Source organism: Neophocaena asiaeorientalis, unplaced genomic scaffold, assembly GCF_003031525.2.
Source record: "Neophocaena asiaeorientalis asiaeorientalis breed wild unplaced genomic scaffold, Neophocaena_asiaeorientalis_V1.1 scaffold36, whole genome shotgun sequence".
Classification (NCBI taxonomy): domain Eukaryota; kingdom Metazoa; phylum Chordata; class Mammalia; order Artiodactyla; family Phocoenidae; genus Neophocaena; species Neophocaena asiaeorientalis.
In genome coordinates, this window is record NW_020174149.1 from 8,190,774 (window position 1) to 8,214,004 (window position 23,231).

At 54.7% G+C, this 23,231-nt stretch overlaps 1 protein-coding gene across 4 annotated transcripts in view; it reads right to left on the minus strand.

Annotated features, from left to right (window-relative positions):
• The window catches only part of CRHR2 (corticotropin releasing hormone receptor 2), a 43,747-nt gene extending 22,488 nt beyond the window's left edge, over positions 1 to 21,259 (minus strand). For 2 of the 4 annotated variants that reach the window (XM_024755033.1, XM_024755032.1), the window contains exons 1-2: positions 5,014 to 5,241; positions 4,727 to 4,852 (exon numbers count right to left, since the gene is read on the minus strand). In XM_024755033.1, coding sequence (XP_024610801.1) covers positions 4,727 to 4,852; positions 5,014 to 5,116 — 229 coding nt within the window. In that variant the 5' untranslated portion in view covers positions 5,117 to 5,241. Of the gene's footprint in view, positions 1 to 4,726; positions 4,853 to 5,013; positions 5,242 to 11,689; positions 11,784 to 21,166 lie in introns of those variants that run through there. The other 2 variants (XM_024755030.1, XM_024755031.1) reach the window with 2 other exon arrangements.
• Between the last annotated feature and the right edge of the window lie 1,972 nt (positions 21,260 to 23,231).

Below are 23,231 nucleotides of genomic sequence, written 5' to 3' on the forward strand. Positions count from 1 at the left end.
AAGTAGATAGAAAAAAAGATAGAGACTGAGAAATACACAGAGACATACACACAAAAAGAGACAGAGAGAAAATACACCCAGAGACAGAGATAGAACCACACATAGAAATAAAAACAGAGATAGAGCCATGGAGACAAAGAGAACAACACAGAGGGAGACATGCACACAGAGATGGGCACAGAAGTGGAATACAGGTGAGACGTGGGAGGAAAATGGAACACAGTGCCCACCTCTGGCCAGACCACTGCTGGGCTAATCCACTTCCCTTCTCCCTACAGACAGGGAGACTGAGGCCCAGGAAGGGGGTGGGACTTGCCCCAGCTTCTACTGTGTATGGACATTATGATAGTTTTGGGTGGCCCAGAATTTGAACCTGATTCCCATATGGGCTTCGGGGAAACCTGGGAGAGGCAGAGAACACCTCCTGCCACAGGGCTGAGATGCCAGGCCCTCATCTTCTAGGCTCCCTTGTAGCCAGAGCTGGAGTGTGGGATCCAAAGCTCCACACTCCCCGCACCTCAACAGATGCACTGGCCCTGAGGAAATCAGTGAGCTGGGGGCCCACAAAATGGAGATGGGCAGAGTGTTTCCTGGGGACCACTGCAGGAAGCTTAAGAACCCAAGGCAGTGATGACAGCAGGGCCATGGTCCATCTGGTAGCCAGGGCTCGTGGCGTTGTCAGGACCCACTCAGGGAGAGTAGGGGTTCCCTCACTGGGCCAGCTCTGCCCTGAGTTCTTGGCTGGGGACCCCATTTCTGGTTCTGGTTCTCCGTTCCATCCAGTAATTCTGTAAGCTCCCCGACAGCCTTTCAACAAATTCCTTCTCTGTTTAACCCATCAGGTTTGCTTTCTCAGAGGCGGCAGAGCCTTAGTTAGAAACCTTGTTCTGTTATAAGCTGTGTGACTTTGCGAAAGTCACTTAACTTCTCTGTGCCTCAGTTTCCCCACGTGCAATAGGATAATATTATGTCTCTTATTGGGTGTGTGTAAAGACTAATGAGTTAACACACGTCAAAGACAGTACAGACACACAGAACCTGCACCAGGTGGGGGAAAACACTGGAGGGGACTCGGACACGTGGGCACTTAACTGGGTTCTGCCATGGACGAGCATGGGTGGCCTTGAACAAGTCCCTTCCCTTCCCTTGGCCATTGCTGAATCTGGAAACAGTCTCTGGGTAAGAATAACAAGGCTCTGACCAAGTCTCCCACACTTGCTACCTGTAGCTGTTAGCTAACCACACAAGAACTCCTGAATACCTTGTCTCCAGACCAAGGCACTAGCCTGGGCTTCCTCAACCAGCCAATTGCGTTCTCCATATCTTCACTCAGACGTCCCTCCAGCTCCTCAGACCACATACCCTCTACTGTACTCAGCACTTTCCTAGTGTGGTCCCTCAATCCTCCCTCTTCCCTGTCCCATGCCAGTCTTGTCAGTTACAAATGCATCCTTGCCCTCTTCTGCTCTCGCAGCCTCCACTTGACCTGGGTCAGTTACAGTAGTCTCCTAACCCCTCCTTTTGCCACCAGAGACTCTGTGTCCCAAAGCTGAGCTCCTCTGCTCACAAGCTCCCCTAGGCTCCCTCCTGCACCAAAGGTGAAGTCCTCTGCAACACTGTGAGTCATCTGACCAGCATCCATCCATCTGGTCTCATCTGCTTCTTTCTCCTACTACCTGTGCTCCATATAACACTGGCCAGTCCCGAGGCACAAAGCACGGTCCCCATCTCTTCCCCTAGACTTACTATACTTTCACCTACTAAAATCCCACCTGTCCCCAGAAGTCCAGCTCAGAGGCTAAACCCTCCCTGATCCTCCAGGGTGAAGGCACAAGTCTTTTCCTGTCCCTCTAAGCTCTTCTCGCAAACTGTCTCTCACGGATGCAGTGCTGCCTGGTGGTTAAGAGTGATGGCTGAGGGCTTCCCTGGTGACCCAGTGGCTGGGAGTCTGCCTGCCGATGCAGGGGACACGGGTTTGTGCCCCGGTCCGGGAAGATCCCACATGCCGCAGAGCGGCTGGGCCCGTGAGCCATGGCCGCTGAGCCTGCGCGTCCGGAGCCTGTGCTCCGCAACGAGAGAGCCCCGCGTACCGCCAAAAAAAAAAAAAAACAAAAAAAGAGTGACCGCTGAGGGAGCTGATTATAACCTTGAAAAAACTGACTTCATGTCTCTGAGCCTCAGTTTTCTCATCTGCAATATGGGCATAAGAGCAGTGCATATCTCAGGAGGCCTTAGGGAGGTGGGGATGATGGGATTATGTATGCAAAACTCTCTCAGTGGTAGCTGGCACCTGGACCATGACCCACACTTGGTAGCTTTGTGGCTGATTCTCTGTGCTCAGTTGAGTGGACGAAAGTACACGAGGACTGTTGCCTAAGCTTCTGTCCCATGCAGGCAATGCCCGCCCTCTAAAACATGAGGCTTCAGCGGGGGTCTGGCTGTAGCATAACAAAATTGGGTAGGAAGAGGAGCCGGGACCCTTCCTCCTCTTCCCCCAGGCTTCTCATAGGAGCTTTTTCCCTCCCCGTGTCCTTCTTTCTCCAGGAAAGATCCCACTGAAAAGGCAAACAGAGCAGGAGGAAGCGGTGGCTAGGAGGCAGGGGAGGAGAGAAATCAATCACCCCGTTGCCATTGCCATTAGCTACCTTGGCTCTTCCCACTTCAGCCGCCACACTGGTTAATGGCAATGCTGCTTCTGCCCCACACGCTTCTCCCACTCGCCAGAAGTCAGTACTTTGGTCCAAATGAGAAAATTGTTCATTAGTACCAGGGGTTAATTGGCACTACGTTTACCAACCTCCGTGGCACCCTGACTTTTCAGCTTCTCATTTGACATGATGTGAGTGGTCTGGTACGTGCTGCGGCACCTCCTTTGGGAAGTCTTCTCGTCTCCCCTCCCCTCTCCCTCCTCGTCCCATAGTCCCCTTGCACTCCCCAATCAGGGCGTTTATCACTCTGTATCCCTTTTGTCTGTTGCAATTGTGAGTAGGGGCCTCAACGCCAGTGCAGTGGCTGGCACGTAGTAGTTGTTTAATAAACTGTTTGAATACTGTGCTCAGCTTGGCAATGGAGAAGAGATCCAGGCCCTGTCCTCGGGGGCTCCAGGCTGGTTGAGGGGAGAGGGGACAGCTCAGGCTGTAGGAACCAGAGCAGAGCTGCCTCAGGTCCACAGGCCGTGGGGTGGAGGGGCCGCATCACCTCACTTAGCGCTTGGTCTCTGGGTTTAGACTGAGCCACTGCCCCACCCCACACGGCTCACAAGATCCTAAAAATACAGTTTTATAATCTCAGGACTGGGAAGGAGCGTGGAAGCCATTCCTTCTGCTTGCACATCTCCTGGGTCAGGGACATCACCTCCTCCCAGGGAGGTTTGCTTTAATCATGGATAGGAAGTGTGGTCAGATGACGCAGAAACCTTCCTCAGCAGCCCCACTACCTCTCTCACTCCCTTCCGTTAGGAGCGCCACCGCCATTGGACTCCTCCAAGCACAGCTGTTCTCTGGGACACGAGAGCCCTCCGCTGGTGCAGACGGGGCAGTGCCACTCAGCCTCAGGTGCACATGCCACGGTCTAGCCCTCTAACCATCTCTCAGGGTGAAGGCCTGAGTTCGGACAGGCATGTGTGTGTGTGTGTGTGTGCGCACGCGTGCGAGTGAGGCGACAGGGGAGCTGTGCCACTATTCAGACACACATTCAGAGACAGGTTGCTATGATGCTTCCAGGATAAGGGGCTTCAGACAAGCAGGTGCCCTCCACTCTTGCCCCGTGTCTCAGAAGGCTCTTTGCTGGTGGGGCGGGGCTGGAAATGTGAGTGGCTGTTCAGGGCGGGCTGGCGATGCTGCATTCCACAGCCTCACAAGACGCTCCCACTTGGCTCCCATCAGACCTTCCACAGGGCATAGACTCAGACACCCCCTCCCCTCCCAGAGCCCAACCGGAACAACCCCACCTGGATGCTGTGTGACTCCTGTGGCCTCTGCTGCCGTCCTCCCCAGAGTGTCAAGCCAGCCGGTGATTGGCCAGGAGGAAGGAGAGCACAGGCTGTTCTCCCAGGGAGTGGGGGTGGGCGGTCCTGATTCAGACACCATGCGTTACCTGGGTAGCAGGAGTAATGCTGACCACCGCCCCGGACTCACAGCCCAGAGGGCCAGTCCGGGGACATCCGGGTAGGGAAGAGGCTACACCCCACACTCCGGCCCAGAAACGGCTACGCTTTGCATGCCCCCCAACACAAGCCTCACCCCATTTTTCCTGCCTCCTGCTCTCCTCCTCTCCCACAGTAGAGTCTCATCGTGGCACTCACCCTGGGGGCTGGGAACTTAGTCTATGCGCCCCACCCCTTCCCACCTCCCCGGGGAGATGGGGGGTGGAAATTGGCTAAACACAGAGACGCCCTAATGGAGAAACTTCAAGCACCAAGAGTATATAATGTGGGAGAGAGGTTTGTCCTCAAAAGGAAAGAAGTGTTTCCTTCTCCCCTTTCTGGGCTCTCTGCGCATTGGAGCACGGAAATCGTGGGCAAATCACTGCCTTACTGAGGTCTGAAGCTAACGGTGAGGTAGGGGCAGAGGGAGCGCCCACAGTATTATGTCTTTAACGCCGGCCGTAGGACGGTGCCACCGCCCTCAGGTCTTCGACGCTGGGTCCGGAGCCCTCGCTAGCCCCTAAACCGCCCTCCTGGGAGGCGGGTGCTGAACCCGCAGCGGAGGGTCCGGGGGACACTCACGGGTCGTGTTGTACTTGACGCCGTTGAAGTACTCGGGGCACTGCCTCTCCACCAGAGCTCCGGCCGCGCTCCGGGGCCAGCACGTCCCGATCTGGTCCAAGGTCGTGTTGCAGTAGGAGTAGGGACCTGACGACGGGAAAGAGCAGAGCGGGGCTCAGAGGGGTTGCTGGGGGCGCGGGGCGCCGCAGGACGTAGGGCGCGTGGCGCTCGGAGCGCGGGGCCCTGGGCGCACCCAGCGCGCCAGGGAAGGAGCCCGCGCCGACCCTGTCCGCTCGCCTCCCGCCTACCCTCGGGGTCCAGGGGCAGCCCCCAGCCGTCCAAGAGCAGCTCTTCTGTCAGCTCCAGGCTGCAGTTGGCCTCCAGCAGGCTGTGGAGCAGTGCTGCGTCCATCGCGCCCCGGAGCCGCGCGCCGAGAGGGAGTGCGAGTGCGCGTCCGGCGTGGCTGCCAGGGGCTGGGTTCGAGACTGAGCGGCCGAGAGACCGCAGGGTCCTGGCCCTGCTCGCCCAGCCCGACCTTCCGGACAGCCTCCGGACGCTGCGTCGGATCGCCCGAAGCTGCCAAGTCGGGACCTTGGCTGAGAGGAGCTGCAAAGCGCACGGAGCTGCCGGTCCACCCGCTAGGTCGCGGCCAATGGCGGCACCAGGGGGCGGGGCCAGGCGGCTCTTCTCGCCCTGGCCCAGGATCCCGCCCCCGGCCCACCAGCCCTGCCCTGGGTCCGCCTTCTCAGGCCCCGGCAAGGTCCGGGGGAGGGTGGCGGCAATGGAGAATGTGGGCCTGGTGGGCGGAATGACCCGTCCGAGGATCGAGGCCCAGGGGTTGCATGGCGCAGCACAGCGCGCGCGCCCGCCCACCCGAGGAGCCAGAATCGGGTGGCTCGCCGCCTGACTTTCTCCTCCTTGAGCGAGGACACTGGAGGGGGTGACAGGGGGAGTGGCGAGTCCACGTGCAGATGTGCGCTCTAGAAAAGACCCCTTAGTCTCTGGGAAGGAAGTGGATTGGAGGGGCTTCGAGGGAAGCAAGGGAGCCACTGAAGAGTCTAGTGAGATCAAATGGCCTGAATGGGTGCAGACCCGGACCAAGCCGTGGGGGCCAGGATAGAGAGGGACTTCGGGGAGTGCCAGCCCTGGTGAGGAGGAACTGGAGAGAGGAGTGGGTGGGTGGCTTCCAACAGGAGCCAGGAGGCAGAGATAATGCCAGGTCTCCCGCTTGGGTGACTGGGGGCGGGGGTGGTGTCGTCATTAAAGGACATGGAAAAGTCCAGGGGAGAATCTGGCTGAAATTATCTGGAGGATTTCACACACCCGGGTCTTACTGCCCTGGGTTTCAGAGGGAATGAAGTGAGAAGTGAGACCCTCTCCTCCTCTTGGCTTGGGCAGGGCTGCCTGAAACTGGTTCCACACCTGTGTGTGTGTGTGTGTAGGAGAGATCAAACCCCAAAAACCTTTATTTGGAATTTGCCTAGGCCCCTCAGGACTGCCTGCTCCATAATTCCCTGTGGTTCCACTGAGTGCCTAGGGCAGGCCCACTGCTCATGCCTGCTGAGTGGGGGGATCTGGGCTCAAGAGACAGGGCCCCAACTCAGTCTTTACTGTCTCTGCCTCTGTCTCTACTCTCTACGCATTTTACCCCAATTCTCACCCTCTCTTCTGGGGCAGTTTCTCCATCAGTGAAATGTTTTTAGAGGCCGCTCCCAGCCCTGACAATCTCTGGTTCTGAGTTATGAGATGCAAAGGCAGATGTACATGTGTGTGCACATGTGTGTGTGTATGTGTTTCTATCTTCAGAGGGCAGGGAGAGCTGGGACCCAGTCCCAGCTGGGCTGGAAGCCCCAGGGGAGCTAGACCTATCCCTTCTTGCCATCCTCCACTGGGAACAAAGTTGCCAGAGAAGCCTGAGACCACCCTGAGCCAGCATTATGCCCTGAGCAGGGAGAGGAGAAGAGGCAGGCTGGGCTGCCTTTGTGTGCTCCAGTGTCACCAGCCTCCATGTGAATGCTGCTGTCACTGCCCAGGCAGAGTCAGAGAGCACTGAGACCAGGGCTGAGCACAGCAATCTCTCCACGGCCAGCTGATTGGCAGGTACAAGGTGCAGACCAGCCAGCCAGATCTGTCTTCTGCTTTTTGAATGGACAGAGCCCTTTGCTCAGCTCGGGCAGCTGCAGAGGCAGAGGTCCCTAATAACTAGTGCCAGGAGCAGGTGAGGATCGGTTGAGTCCCAACTCCAACCCTAGGCAGAGTCCTGTTGCCAGTCCCAGGCTGAGGTTCGGCCCTGGTCCCAGACTGAGCCCTGCCCCACAGGGTCACACATAGGCTAGAGTGTGGCTGGCAGGATCAGCCCATTTCTTCATTGGGAATTAGTCTCATTCATGCACAAAGGAGGCTCTCCACACACTGATCCCAGCCCAGGGGGAAAAGGAGAGATCAAGCTAAGTTATTGACCTGTTCATCACCAGAGCCACAGCACAGGAAAAGCAGCTATCTCATGGGGTGGTGAGTGCCCCGTGACCATAGGCCAAGGACTTATCGTCTCAGACGAAGAATGGAAGCTTAGCCTGGGAGACCTGGACTGCTCTTAAATGGGACAGCACATGTGATATAGGTTCCTCTGGGAAGTGACCATTTCAGGGGCAGAGGCAAAGTTCATTCTGCATCTTGACGGGACAGTCAGGACTTGAGCACAGGCCCACAGACCTGGGGTCCCCTGGTTTCCAGGATGCAGGGCCATTTCGTCATGGAGTTTATTATCATACGTATGACTGTCTGTTATTCTAGATGCGACAGAGAGAAAAATGAAAAAAGAAGCGGCTTTGGAACAAATTGATTTTATAGCTCAGTTTAGTGTCTGCAAATAGGTAAACGAGGAAGATACTGTAATGAGCGAAAACTTTCCTCACTTAGATTAAATTCAACTACAATTAATAAAGTCTGGGACTTTTTGCTAGCCAAGGAAGCAGAGGTGGGTGGGAGGCCCCTGGGATGGAGGTGAGCTCCCAGGCCAGGCACTGGGGCAGCGGTATTTGGGACAGTCTGTGTGCCCCCAGTCTGGTGGGACAGGTTGCAAATAAGTTCAGGGAAGTGTGACAGGTGCTGGGGAAGATACCTGGGTGTCATGAGTAGAGCGGGGGTGGGTCAGGTGCCTCTGGCCCACCTCTGATGTCAGCTGCAGTGGATGGTCCTCCAGCGCACAGCCTAACACCAGATAGGCGTGCACAGCACAATGGAAAAACACACGGTGTCTCGCACAGTCGCGTGTCTGCACAGCACACACACGTTCTCTCACTCATCCCACCACCCATCAAACATCAGCTGGAAAACTGGATTTGAGGGGACAGAGTCTGCCTTTGCACGTCTGATGGGGCTGTGCTCTGTCCGGCTGAAGAGACAGGGAGTACGCAGGGCTGGGACAGGTTGTGGGGTTCACTGCAGTTACAGTGGGACTGCTGAGGACACAGAGGCTTGGGAGAGGCCAGAAGGCGCCCCCCTCTTGCCCTGCAGCACTGGGGACAGTGCCCCCGGCCAGGCCAGATACTCCTTCCCCATCCTACCCCACTCCACACTGGCACAGGGGAGATGGTCTGGTGTCTTCAGGTTGAGCCTTGGGATCGGGCTTCAGGTCTCTGGCAACCGTCCAACCCTACACTGTCGTTTACAGATGGCCAAAGGGAGGCCCAGAGGAGGAAAAGGAACTTCCTCTCCAACGGCTCCCAGGCCATCTTCATCTCCACAGCAGACTGGGCTCCTTGTCTCCCTTCACGGGGGGAGGAAGTGATTTCTCTAAGACTGTGTGACTTCTCACAAGAGCGGATCCCCGTTGCCCTCGGGACAGAGCCCAGCTCTCCAGCACTGAAAACAACACTCTTCATGATTGTCTATTCCCCATCCTCTTGCTCCTCTCAACTTGAGATGCACTTTGGAACAGCTCGCCGTTCCCTGGGGACATTCTCTGCCTCTGTACCTTCGCATGTGCCGTTCCCTCTGCCAGGAATGCACTTACCGCTGTGCTCCAGTTAGCCTAGCCGACTCCCATTCACCCTTCTAACGTTCAGCTTAAGCCCTCACCTCCTTTGACTTGTCTGGGGTGGGTGGCCCTTCTCCGTGCCTCCATCTGCCGGGTGCTGGTCGATGTCACATCAAGGTTGTTGGTTTTTCTACTGTGACTCCCAGAGGGCAGGGCTGGTCATGTTCACTAAGCAGTCCCTAGCACCCATCAGAATGCTCCAGGCCTGTGCTCAGTGAGTCACCACTGAAAGAACAAATACCCTGGCAGTAGCCCAGTCTCCCAGACCAAGGTTCTCTTCCCATTTGACCAGCCCTGTGTGTGTGTGTGTGTGTGTGTGTGTGTGTGTGTGTGTGTGTGTGTGTGTGTGTGTGTGTGTGTGTGTATTGGATTAGGGAGTTATTTCAAGGAATCCTTGATTCCATCTGGATCCTTACATTGCCTATGGACTGAAAAAATAATATGCCTTACAACTTACAGTATATGCTCTATTAGATTCCTCTGTGATGAATAAAACAGAAATAATCCACTTAAAGCCTGCCTTAAGTCTCTTGGGATTATGCGTTTTTCCTTTATTTGGACCTCAGGGGCATGCATTTTAATTGATCAGAGTCTTTGATTCATGACCTCTTGTCATCATTAGCCCATATACGGCCCAACTTTATTTTATTTTAGTCTTTTCTTTTATGGAAGTTTGTATGTAGCAGCACATATAAGGAATCTGTTGCCCAATCCAAAACTAGATCATTACCAATCACTTACAAATTTATCTATATACTCCTCCCTCAGAGGGAACATTCTTTTGAATGTTGTGTTTATCATTCCTTTGCTCTTAGTTTTTTCAGTTTTATCGCATGACTGTATGTCTAAACAATAGGTTGTTTGTTTCTACTTGTTTCTGGACTTTGTTAGTCAATACGCATTTTCTCAGTCAGCGGACACCTAAAAGGACATCCCTACCATGTGGGGACCTGAGAAACTATTCCCGAAGTCCGAGGGCATCCTAACAGCCTGCAGGTCCCACCGCAGGGGCATGGTTAATGGATGATGCGTCCCCACGGTCGCTGCTAGGCAGCACCACGGCAACGTGGTGGATGAATAATTAATGACACAGGGAGATGTTCACTCTGAATTACAACAGGAAGAAGCAGGTTACAAAACTGTAGACACAGGATCATTCCAGTTTTGTGGAAAAAAGAAAAAAAGAAAAAACATGAGGCTCTATGGTTTGATAAACTTCTGGCAGATGTAAACATTATAAAAAATTCCTGGGCTGTGGGATAATGAGTACTTATCGTCTTCTCTGGTTTTTAAAAATATTTTTTTCCAAATTAAATATATGTAATATGTATTCCATTTATAAACAGATGGATGATAGTACAAGTCAAGCCGGGCAGAGCTCGTGTTTGGAGAGGCTGGGACTTTTCTCCACTAGGCTCAGAGGTGGGGAGGACGCGTATCACCTGCCAGGGGTCACGGGGAAGGCGAGGGTCCATGCCACACACGGGGCAAAGAGGGAGGGCAGGGAGAGGGTGGTGGATTTGCTGATACACAAGTGTTGCCTCTGAGAGCAAAGAGCTCTGGCGAGGGGAGGGTGGGAGCTCTCCTGAAATGGGGGGGGCCTCCATTTTTTGCCCGATGGCTGCTTGGCATGCTGGTGTAGCCACGGTCTCTCTTTCAACCTTCACAGTAAGCCTCTGAGGTCGACTTTGACCAATTTTTAACAGATGAGGAAACTGAGGCTCAGATGTTATAGGCTGAATAGTGTCCCCCAAATCCATATGTTGAAGCCCCAACCCTTAATATATCAGAATTTGACTGTATTTGGAGATAGGTTCTTTAAAGAGGTCATTGCTTTAAAATGAGGTCATTAGGGTGGGCCCTAATCCAATGTGACCAGGGTCCTTGTAAAAAAAAGGAGAATAGGACACAGACGCACGCAGAGGGAAGACCATGTGAAGACACAGGGAGAAGATGGCCATCTACCAGCCAAGGAGAGAAGCCTCAGAAGGAACCAACTCTGTTGACACCTTGGTCTGGGACTTCTAAGGTCCAGAATCATGAGAAAATAAATTTCTGTTGTTTAAGCTGCCCAGTCTGTGGTATTTTATAGCAGCCCAAGCAAATTAATACAGATGGGTTGGCTGACTCGTCCAGGGTCACAGAGCTGTTAGGCGGAAGAGCGAGGATCCTGACTTGGGTCTGTCTAACCCTAACACCTGAGCCTTCGACCACTCCACTGTTGAGGAGGGCAGACAACAAGGTTTTCCTCTTTATGCGTGACTCGGGCTGTGTTTGGTGCTGGCTCCCAGTTCTGGCCAGCACCCTTGTCTCCTTGTGTTCCGGCAGTAGCTCCAGACCCAAGGGCACCCACAGCCCTCCTCCTTCCTTGCTGCTTCTGTGGATGCAGCCCTGAGAAGGCCAGGACACTGGGCGGGGCCTTGGGGACATCTTTCCAGAGCCCGTTAAGGCCTGGGGCTCTTCTGAGTTAGCTCCGCAGTGGCTAACCCTGACTCTGAATCAGCCGCCAGGAAACTCTAAGGGGTCAGATCTCAGGGTCCCAGCTGCTACTTCACAGGTTCTTACCGGGAGGTAACACCTGTAGCCACGGCAACGGGAGAATGTGTTTTACACCTTCTGCCGGTCTTGCCGGAGTTTGAGAGCAGCGAGGTGCCCCCTCCTCAGGCACCTGAATGCCAGGCCAGCCAGCTTCCTTGGGTGTAGACGGAGGGAGCCGGGAGCTGGAGGACGACTCCCAGCCAAGTTCTTCATCATCGGTGAAGGACCTGAGCCCCAGAGGGGAAGGGGCTGCCCAAGGACAGACACAAGGCCCGGGCCTGGAAGCCAGTCACCCTTCCCCACCTGCTGAGCTGGGGCTGACCCGGGAGAGCCCGCTTCTCCCCCAGGCCCTGGGCCCACCCCCAGCTTCCGGGGTCTGCCGCCGGTGGTGGCAGGGGCTGGCATACCTGAGAGGTTGGTGAGGGTCATGATTGCGTGGCAGTACTGTTCCAGTAGCATCCACACGGGTTGGTCTCTGGGTGCCTGGCTGGGCCCGGCCGCCTAGAGGACAGGAGAAATGAGGGTCAGGCCCTGGCTAGACAGTAACAGCACATGTCTGCCTGTCCCCCACCCCACGCCGCCTTGTCCTGTCACTCATCCCTTACCCCTCTACTGTACAGAGGAGAAAACAGAGGAGGGAAATGCCCAAGGCCACACAGCAGAACAACAGCCTGGCCAGACCTGGAACCCTGAAAAGGCCTTAGAAGTGGACTAGTGCATCTTGGCTCCCAAGGAAAGACTAATGCTCTGTCCATCCCTTGGCCCCCAAAGGTCTCTTCTTCCAGATGGGATGTGCCCTGTGTCCTTCTGTCAGCAAAGCTGGGGTGGGGGTGTCCGCCAGCCCTTCGTTTCCCCAGCAAACATTCATACTGTGTCTACTGCGTGTCAGGCCCTGGCTGGGAGACATGGTGTCCTCAGGGTAGTCCCAGGCCAGGTAGGGATCCCCTAGACTTGGAAGGTGCAGAAGAGAGGGGAGAAGAGTGGATGATTTGACTTTGTTTCCCTGTCACACAGGTAAACAGGCAGTTACAAATGTTAACACACGGGACTCCTAACTTGGACTTGGGAAGACAGGGGAGGCTTCCTGGAAGAGGTGGCACTTTGGGGGCAACCAGATGGATGAGTAGGGGAAAAGGGAGGAACCACTGTGCCAATATGAGCACTTGCCAGGGAACAAACGTGATTGTTGCAACAACGGCAATTCCATCCAAAAGACAGAAACCATCTAGGATCCCATCTCCTGAAAAAATCATGAGGGGATGCTGGATATAGAGGGACAAAGTAGATGTGGTTATCTCTGCCCTTCAGGGGACCATCTTCTGGAGGAAAAGATGGATGGGTAATCAACTTGTTACAGCGTCTACAATTTGCTGAGAAGGAATAAGGTAGCATCACAGAGGGGGTCATGCTGATGTGGGCTTTGAAGGTGGAGTAGGAGTTTGCCCAGCTGATAAGGGTGGGGCCGGGAAAGGCATCCTAGATAGAGAGCAAAACACGTTCAGAGGCAGAGAGGCTGGGAAGCGCATGGTGTGAAACTGAACAAAAGCAATGCCCTCTAAAATTCTAACCCTTGTCTCCCACTCTTGCCAAGACCACCACTTCTCTTACCTTGTGGCCAGGGCGTGTTCGCACGTGCACTTGCACATGTGTATGCAAGATGACTTTTCTTTTTTTAATTTATTTGGTTGCACCAGGTCTTAGTTGCAACAGGCAGGCTTACTTAGTTGCAGCATGCATGTGGGATTTAGTTCCCTGACCAGGGATCGAACCCCCGCCTCCTGCATTGGGAGCACAGTCTTAACCACTGCGCCAACAGGAAAGTCCCGTAAGATGACTTTTGCACGTCCCCCCGACACCGATATTCCTGATCCTGGGATTCTGGAAGGCACTGCCCCACTAGTGGGCAGCCCCTCCCCTTTCTCCTGCCTGTCAGATATTTCCACCCTGGCAGCTGGGTCAATGTTTTCCCCAGGATGTCCCCAGGACCAGAGCCCGACAGCCCTCAAACATCACGTTCCCCACGTCGGGCTCAGTCCATTTCCTGTGCTGGGGCTGGAGGCTGCATGCACAGCCTCACCACGCCGACCTGGAGCCCCTAATTAATGACCCCGCTCGGTCAGGTGGGAGAGCCGAGGATGGCACAGCCGCCACTTACAGGTACTCACTGCACCTGGGTTCTGCCAACTGTCTCCACAGGGCTGGAGGCAGGAGGAAGCGCTGGGAAGCAGAGGTGCTGTGTGTGAGACTCGTGTGTGTGCAAGGTGTATGTGTGCAGGGTGTGTATATGTCTGTGCGGGGCGTGTAGGGTGTGAGAGCAGTATGTGTACGGTGCGTGGAGTGTGTGTGTGTCTGGCTGCTGTGAGGGGCTTCTTGAGCCATCAGCCGGGAGCTCTGGCCGCTTGGCCTGCAGGACAGACACTGGGGGCCATGGTCTTGCTGTTCACATATCCCAGGGCTGCCAGGAGCTCCCCAGCATCAGCTTCTTGGGATCATGAAGGCCTGGCTATCCAGAGAGCCACCTGCCAGGGGTGAGGTGGGCTGGGGAGGGGACACTCTGGGTCCTGATGCCCCACCCTCAGCTGGGTCAGGGGAGAGTGTGGGCCCTAAGCCTAACCCAACCCCCGTTCCCATCCCCCTTCTCTTCGTTTGAGAAGCAGCTAGTACGCTCTCTCCGGGGGCAGTGGGGAGGGCTGAGTTCCTAGTGAGCCACCAGCCTCTGGAAGTCATGGTAGAGGCAATGCTCAGTGCAGAGGCGTGTGGTGTTGATGGCAGACTCTGACCAACCAGATTCTGTATCTTAGATGCAAGCTCCTTTTCTCAAAGCCCCCAGCGGCCACACTGTGGCCCCATCACTCAGGCATCTCATGCTCAACTTCGGGAGGGTCTGAACACTTGGCTCCGAGCTCATGGACAGGGGCGGCCGGGCATCTTCTGCCAGGACTCAGGCACTGTGGGGCTGTCCTTGTATCAGTCGCTGTCATCTGAGGCCGTGGCCGAGTCTTCTTGCTGAGCAAAGCAGGGGGCACTGGCTGCCGTGCTCAGTATTGATGTGTGCTGTTCAAGCCTGGGCAGAATGGGCGAGCAGATCAGAAGTGATTGTGGAATAATTCCCAAGTCTGGGCTCCATCTCCAACTCCTTCTCTCCACTGGTCGAATAAGCTGGCAAAGCCAAAGATGTTCATTCTCTTCAAGGGGGCTGGTCGGGTGGATTTGACTCAGTTCAGACCTGCAACATACCCTGGAGGTGCCCATTTTGGACAGAGCCGCTGCTGCTAACGGTGGTGGGTAGGTGGGGGAGGGGCGGGCAGGGAGGAGGAAGGAGAGACCGGTGCCCCCAGAAAGCCCACAGCGGGCCAGGGAAAGCAGAGACACAGCCATGAATAATTATCCTCAAGGCCTGGGTGATGAGCTCTCAGAGGCAGCAGACTGCAAACATGCCCATGTTCAGGGCTCTGGGGATGTTGCTTCTCAGCTCTGTGGCCTTGGCCAAGTTACTTAACTTTTTTGAGCCTTGGCCTCCGTCTTTAAAATGGGGATAATATAAACCCCATGGGGCTTTGGTGTGCATTAAACAAATTACTGACTGTCAAGAGCTGCTACATAGAAGATACGTGTTACATGGTGGCCCTTGTCAAGGACTTTAGGAGGGGTACAGTTAGGGAGCTCAGTAATGGGGGGCTCAAACCTCATTTGGGGGAGTCCCACAGTGCAGTTCAAGCCCTTCTCCTTTAGAAAAGCCTCTTAGAAACCCCATGTTCTGCCTTCCAAGCTCTGCAGCCAGCAGGGCTCCCCCTCTCAGCCCTCAACACCCCTCCCGTGTACAGTGGCCCCTGAAGACGCACCTTCACCTCGCTCACCAGGCTCACTGCTCAGCAGTGCTCAGTGGATGCTGGGTGAGAAAACTGCGCATGGAAGCTGAGTCCAAGAGGATGGAAGGACTTGGTCCAAGGTAGGATGAAGGGTAAGAAGAGCAGAAAGAAATTCCAGGGGCAGGAGCTGAGCGAGCAAAGGCTCAGAGGCAGGGAGGCACAGGGCCTGCTCAAGAAGCAGCAAGCCTCTGGTTTGGGGATGCTATTAAGAGGACAGAGGGTGGGAAAGAGGCTTCTTGGATGTGAAGTCAGCATTTACTATGTGCTAGACACAGCTCTAAATGCTTCAGGGCAGCCCATTTAATCCTCACAACAGCCTCTGAGGTGGCTGTGAATGACCCCATTTTACAGGTCAGGAAACTGAGTCCCAGAGAAGCGAAGTCACCTCCCAAGGCCACACAGCGGGTAAGGGGCTAAGGCAGGACTGTTCAGACAGTCTGGTAGGTCACAAGTTGGTCAGATACACACTGAAGAGCTGGTCCCGTGTGAGGGGGTGAAAGCCTGTGGTCTGCAGATGCTGGGAGGACCCCAGCTCCAAAAAAAGGTGAGTCAGAAGCAGCTCTCACCAGTGGAGTGGGGGCCTGTGGGCAGAGAGCTAGGTCATGGGAGGAGGGGAGAGAGACCCAGCCAGCCCGGCAGGGCCTTGCTCAAGGGAGACAAGAAGTCTGGCTTCTAGAACTGACTCTGAGCCACCTGAAGACCCCATTATCTCTCTTTTGTGGGGGACACTTTGGACTTCTGATCAGCTCTTGGCTGTCATAGGGGCAGAGAGCTGCCCCCCCACAGCCCCGCCCCATGAGGCTACAGGCTGCTGGAGCTCAGGGCCCACATCTGTCTGCTTCACATCTGGGTGCCCAGTTCCCAGTCCAGAGCCTGGCATGTAGCAGGTGCTCAATAAATGTTTGTTTGGATGAGACCATGGTCCCCTCAGCCAGAGAGAGCTGCACCCCTACCCCCAATTCTGGGAACTCAGTTCTGGGCTTTTCCTGCTTGTCAGGTAGCCTTCTTTCTGAATTTTCCCTCTGAGGACGGCCCGGGTCCAGCCTCTGTGTGCCTGGAGTTGGAAGCCCTCCCTTATACAGGGCAAGGGAGAGGCCCTGGCAGGGGAGCCAAGAAAAGAGAGCCAGCTGCTCTTCCTCCACCTTGGGCCCTGTCCAGGCAGAACCTGGGGCCCAGGCGCCAGGCGAGCCTCAAAGGTGCCACCTCCCTGGAGCCGGGGGTCTGGCCCAGCCTCGTGCTCCCTCCTGGATTGGCGACAAAGCTTCCTCTAAATTTAGCTGCTGGTCTAAGCCTGGGAGAGCTGGGACCACAGGTTCTGCAGCCAGGCTGCCAGTACTGGACAGGAACGGGGTGAGCTCCCTCCCTGCCTTCTCCCTCTCTGCCCAAGGTCAGAGAGGACTCCTCTGGAGGGGGCAGGGTTCCTCCCCAGTGTTTTCTTTCATTCACTGGTCTCACCGAGCCTGAGCTAGGAACAGAGGAAGGAGAAACTCAGGCCCTACCCGGGGGAAGGAGGAAGAGATGGGGACACTGAAGACAGGGTATGGGGAGGAGGGAAGGAGGGGCAGAAGAGAGGGAGGAAAGGGGGGGAACAGGGCGTGAGGAGGCAGATTCTGGGCCCTGAGCAGACACAGGCCAGACAGTACTGGAGCTGCGGCAGGCTGAGGCAGAGGGTGAGGGACTGGCAGTCAGATGAAGGAAGTAGGTAATTGTTTTCTGGAGTATCCGAGCAGGCTTCCTGGAAGGGGAGACTTTTTATTTTTCAGTTTTTTTTGTTTGTTTGTTTGTTTGTTTTTGCCGTACGCAGGCCTCTCACTGTTGTGGCCTCTCCCGTTGCGGAGCACAGCCCCCGGATGCACAGGCTCAGCGGCCATGGCTCACAGGCCCAGCCGCTCCGCGGCATGTGGGATCTTCCCAGAACGGGGCAGGGGAGACTTTTTAGCTGCTCAGTTCTAACTTATTAGCTGCCGGGACCTTGAGTGAGGGCCCCAAGAGCCCGAAGCAGCTTTCCGTAGGGCTCTCCCTACCCTGAGTGTTCCAGCAGGTCCCTCTTTCTAAGATGTCCCACTCTCCCATCTAGTCTGAATCCAGCCACCAACTTGCCTGGAGAAACTTCCAGGTCTTTCCTTGGCATGTGTTCTCTCTCATCTCTGAAAGCCTGTGTCTCCCTCTAGCCTCTGTCCCTCTTCTCTGACCTGTGCCAAGCCCTGGGTCCTGCATACAGATGTCTGAGGGAGCAAGGGGGTAGGGAAGGCAGGAGCTGGCCTGCAAGAGGTCCTACAACAGGTCACTAGGCCTAAAATTATCTCCTTAATGATCAACTCATCTAATATCCAGTTTGCCTAAAACTCACCTCTTTCTGATTTGTTTTGGCATCTGAGTGTCTTACACTTTCGTGAAGGGAAGGGAGTGTGGAGTCAGGCTGCCTGGTTTGAATCCTGGCCCTGCTACTACCAGATGAGTGACCTTGGGCACATGACCTTGCCTTAGCTTCTTCATCTGTCAAATGGGGATATTGATGGTCTTATGCCTTAGGGTGGTTGTGAAGCTTAAAACAGGTAATGTGTGTCAGAGCTTAGAACAGTACCAAGCATGTGGTAAGCCTGTGGTCTAAACAGAATACTGAACAGAATGAACAAAACAAGCTTATTGCATAATATATCCCTCCCTCTGGCAGATTTGAAATGATATCTTAAAAAATTAGAATTTTGAGTAAAGTGACTTATGACTGACTGAGGAGTCCTAAAAATGCTTAAAATTAGATAAAGTAGAAAATGATAGCTAAGAGAATACAGAATAGTCCCATAATTCATAAAGGGCTGCAAATCTGAGACTTACTAGGAATAGGAAATTAAATAGGCAGACAAACTTGGTTTTTTTAAAAAAATACTAAAACATCAACAAAATGGCAAAAACAGAGAGACTAAATTAGCTGATTAGGTTAGAAAACACTCATAGAGTAGCTGAATTGGGGGGAAAGAGTTATTAGATGAATTAGCTTCTGGTAAATGGCCCTTGAGTCCCCTGCCCCCAACCCTCCACAGACCCTGGGTGTGTGTGCAGGGCCCTGGCCTTGGTCTTGGGGAGAGCTGTGTAGGTTAGCGGGGATCCAGGCTTCTGGAATTTGGGCCTTCCCTCTTTGTTGAGCCTTCTCAGGACAGACAGCCCCACCAGAAGCAAGAACCTGGGGCAAGAGACCACAGAAGTGCTGTTCTAAGGCCCTGGTGGGGAGCACCTTGTTGCTCAAAGGTCTGAGGGGATGGACCCAGACAAGACTTCTTGGGGTCTTCACAGAGGGGGAGGCAAGGTTAGAATCAAGGGGTTTGGAATCCAGCAGCCATATTTGTTAGCCTTACCCAACCTGCATTTCCGTCTGTAAATAACTGTCCCAACCTTCCCAGTGTTTTAGTAAAGGGTTTAGCATGGCACCCGGTGCCCAAGAAGCCTGCATGATTTCAGCACTGCTTCCCAAAGTAGCTTCTCAAAGGCCTCGGAGGGCAGCCTGGTAGCACCAGGGTCAAGGCTGGGCTCCTGCAGTGCGGGCTGACCCAGGGTGTCCTCCCCACTCAACCACCAGCTGGAATGTTCACAACTGCACTTTAGATCAGGCCCCTCCCCAGCTTAGCGAGCCCTGAACTCCCTTGGGATAGAAATCAGATCCCACCCGGACCCACCATGCCCCCTGGAGCCTTGCACCATCTCTTCTCAGGGTTGGGACTCTAGAGCCTTCCTCCCAGCGTGCTCTTCCCTCAGCCTCCCTCTAGGACCACCCCATCTCCGTCCCTGCCATCCTGCCCACCTCCCGCCAGACTTCCTCCCAATCCTGGCAGAGGCTCTTATACCTGCACACACTTGTTCTCAGTTCCCATGACCAGAGTTTGTAAATACACACTTAATTCTTAGCCGTTGTTTTCTTCGGCCAGCGGCTTCTTTAGGCTATCAACTTCATAGGGCAGGGGCCATGGGCTGCTGTTTTCACCCTTATGTCTTTACCATGCATGATCCTCCTTAAATACTGGCTGAATCAAGTATTATTGAATAAATGAGAGGGCTGGAGGCCAGACCCTCCTGGATCGCCTTCCTTCCCCACCACCAGCTCCAGGTCACTTACTCTCTTTTCATAGAGAGCAGAAATCTCAGAATAGTTGGACGAGGACCCAGAAATAAATCCCATTACCATGAAGACCCAAAGCAAGGAAGCCTGTGCTTTGGGGCTAGAGAGACCACGGTCCTCTCTAGCTGGTTACGTGCTGAGTAACTTTGGGTGAGTAACTAGTCTCTAGTCTTGGGCCATCCGGGGAGCTAGGGGCAGGGCCTGGGCTGACTCTACAGGGAAAGCAGACTGTTGTCTCTGAGGTTGCCAGTTCTGACATCCCCGGGACCCAGGGTACCCTCCCACAGACCCTTCAACCTGGCCGGGCTCTGGGGCAGCAACCAGAAACCCTCTCCGTCTAACCAGCTTGGGCGGTTGGCATCATGGCCCCCATGGGGGATGGCTGAGGGGCCACCCTGGCCCTAACACCAACTGTCTTGAAGGCACCTATCCCCAGAACAAGTGCCAGGGGGCAGAAAGAGTTCAGAGCCCAAGACATCGGGAGTGGGAGGTGGGCAGGAGGGGGTGGTAGTGAACCCACTCCACAGCCTCCACCCATCCCTGCAATGTCCTTAAAAGGACCTGGCAGGTCTAGGGGCCATCTGCCCATCGGGGCACTGACCACACCTCAGCATGGTGCCCACTCCTCTCCTCCACCTGACCAGATCCCCTGGGAGGGCAGGGCCCCTAGTGCCTTCATCTCTGCTTACTCTGTGCCAGGCATGGTGCTCAGAGCTTTACCTGTACTGTCTCAACTATTCCTCATGACAACCCTATTCAGTAAGCACCAAAATCATCCTCATTTTACCCAGGAGGAAACTGAGGCTGGGGAAATTTGAGTAGCCTGTCCAAGGTCACACACTAAGCCGCAAAGCAGGGATTTGATCAGGTCTGTCTGCAAAGCCACTTTGCCACAGACAGTGGACGCTCATTACCCATCTGTTGAATGAGTGTTGAACGAAGGAGTCTTCTGTGTACATATGCGGATGGGGCCAGGCCTCCTGACCTCCAGCCTGGCTCTGTCCCTTGCACTGCATGGCCTCTGAAATCTTTTAGTGTCTTGCCTCTTCATGAAAGTGCGGCCTAGGACAGGTCACCCTTCCTCTCCGAGCCTCAGTTTCCCCATCTGTAAAATGGGGAGAGGGTAAGAGGTAGATTCCTCCGACATCTGTTTCTGGAAATCACCCCCTCCTAGCCTCACCCCCACTTCTTCAGTTCTTTCTGTACAGCTCCTCTCCATCCCGTCACCCTCGGCTCCTACCTGCAGACCATGACTCTGGCCAGTGGGCACACCCACAGCTTTGAGAAACCCCTGGCAAGGCTGGTTCCCCCAAGTGGCCCCTCTGCCCCATTGCTCATTTGATACTGAGGGCTGCCTGGTTTCAGGCACTGAGACAAGCGTGGGGACCGGGCTGCAGGAGACAGGGGACAGCTTTCTGGGGGTCCCTTGTGGGGAAGGGCCAGAACTGGGATGGGGTGAGGAAGGGACTTGAGGCTCCTGCAGGGGAGATGCAGCGGGATCTATGGGGGAGGTGACAGAGTGGACAGGGGACAGGAAATTTCTGGACCCGAGGAAGGGCATGTCTTAGACACTAGGGCGTCCCCCAGAATGCTCTGATCATCCACAAAGGCTTCCAGGTCCCATCCTAGCTGGTGTGAAGAGTTTCATCTCCCCTCCACTTGCCCCCTCATCCAGGCAGGACATCTCCATCCCATTACCGGACACAGGGATCCCCAACCCCATCCTGGCGACCAAGCCCTAAGACCTCCTCCATTCAACTCCTAACAGGGCTAAGTGAAACCGAGCCCAGTAACTGAGCAGTGAGACCCCCTACCGCCTCGCAGTCAGGAGAGCACGGAGCGCCCCGACCCTGCGAACAGATGCCGCCCCACCCCGCGCCTCCCCGCCCGCCACCACTCCCTGCACTTACTCTGAGCAGCGGCGGCAGGAGGCAGAGCAGGCAGAGCAGCGGGTGCGGGGCGTGGAGAAGGCGCGGGGGCCCCGCGGGACCCCCCATGCCCTCAGCGGCTGCGGACCCGAGCGCACCTCAGAGCATAGCTGTCCCGCCCTCCCCCGCCCCAGGCTAGAGCTGTGTGGGCCCCTCCCTCCCCAACGCGCCAGGCGGCCAAGGTATGGCCCTGGGCACGGGAAGGGGGGGTATTCTCCCCCCCCTCTCCACACTCCGCAGTGACACCGCCCCACGGCCCGCCCCCTCCAGGTTATTTATAGCGGTGCTGGGCGGAAGCTTCTGCCCAGGCAGCCGGAGAGACCAGACTGTGCTTCCAGTCTGCAGAGAAGGGGTTAATGCCTTTTACCAGCCTGCCACCTTTGCCAGGGCTGTAGCTGCCCACGCTGGGGAGAGAGGAATTGAGAAAGGGAGGCGAGGGTCTTTGTGGTTTTGGCCAGAGCACAGAGTGGGCTGGGCGGTTCTCATCCCCACCAGGCTTCCCAGCCCTGCCGGCATCTTCTAATTGTCTGGGGAGCTTTTACCACACACCACTGCCCACTGGGACAATCGAAATTTGAACGTGGAGGCCAGATTAAATAATAGTTCTGTGTCAGTGTTCAACTTCTCGATTTTGATTACTGCCCTATCCATAGGTAAGAGAAAATTCTTGTTCTTAGGGAGTAATATTTAGGGCTAAAGGGATACCATATCTCTAACTTATTTTCAAAGGGTTCAGAAATACACACACACATACACATACAAATACACATATAGAGAGAAAGAGAACAATAAAACAAGTGAGGTAAAATGTAAATAATTGGTAAATGTGGGCAAAGAGTATGTGGGTATACTTTGGATCATTCTTCCAACTTTTCTGTAAATTTGAAATAAAATGCTAAAAAAATATATTCAACAGCAAAAACAACAACAAAGGAACAACGACAACAAATGCAGCAATGCCAGACCCCACCCAGAGCTTCTGATGATACAGGCTGGGGCAGGGCCCAAGCATTGATACATTTTAGTAAATTTCACAGGGATCCTGATATCAGGCAGGGCTGAGCAGTGCTGGTCTCAGATGGGGACAGGTCCAGCCTAGGGCTGGGTCAGGGCTCAGGAGGTGAGGATTCTGGGAACCACTGAAGGCTGTGGAGCTGTTCTAACAGGTGGGCCTGGTACACAGCGTTTAAAAGCTTAAGCAGCAATCCCAATGTTATTAGGATCTGAGGGGAAAGCATTTGAGGAATGTGATTAGTGAGGCACTGAGCTTTTCCTGGAGGGTGCAGATGAGGTGGGTACAGCCCAAGTTCAAGAGACTTAGATACTCTGTTTCCTCTGGTCTCTGCCTGGGATACTTTTCTGTCCCTCAGGTCTTCTCCTCCACCTGCTTCCTTCAGGCAGCCCTTCCTGACTGTACCAGCTCCCACATTGGCCTGCCCTGAAATCTCAGGGCCTAAATCTGAGCCCCTGGATTCTCCTCTATGTGGACTGTTCTCTTATGGCCCCTTGGATGAGGCTGGCCTCCACGCAGCTTGGTTGGGAGGCAGGGGAGGCACTTCTTTTTATTTGTTCTTCCCTTTCTCCTCTGTTGCCCAGAGCCTAGCTCCAGTGGTGCAGGGGCATTTATATGGGGAGATCAAAGGAAGAGTTGACCAGATCTCCCCATTCATCTGAAGGTGACAGGGTAGAAACCCCCGAGACAGGATATAGCTTTACTGGACCCAGTCAGATGGGCTTGATCAGAGAGGGCTCCTGGTAGGAGATAACCGCTCAGTCGGACTTTGATTGAAGGGTGGGTAGCCTCAGAGCTAATGAGTCATTATGAGGTTCAACAGTTGTTTTCAGCACGTGTTACTGGAGCATCTCCATCACAATGGGTGCTGTAACACAGAGAGCAGAGGCTCTTGAGGCCAGCCTCATTGCCTGTGAAGAGAGTGCCAGCAGAGGGAAGGGGTGTGGACCCTGTGAGATCTGGGCCTGAATAACTGTGATGGGAGCTGTCGGATAGTACAAGGTGTGGGACAGCTCAGGGAGTCGGGGC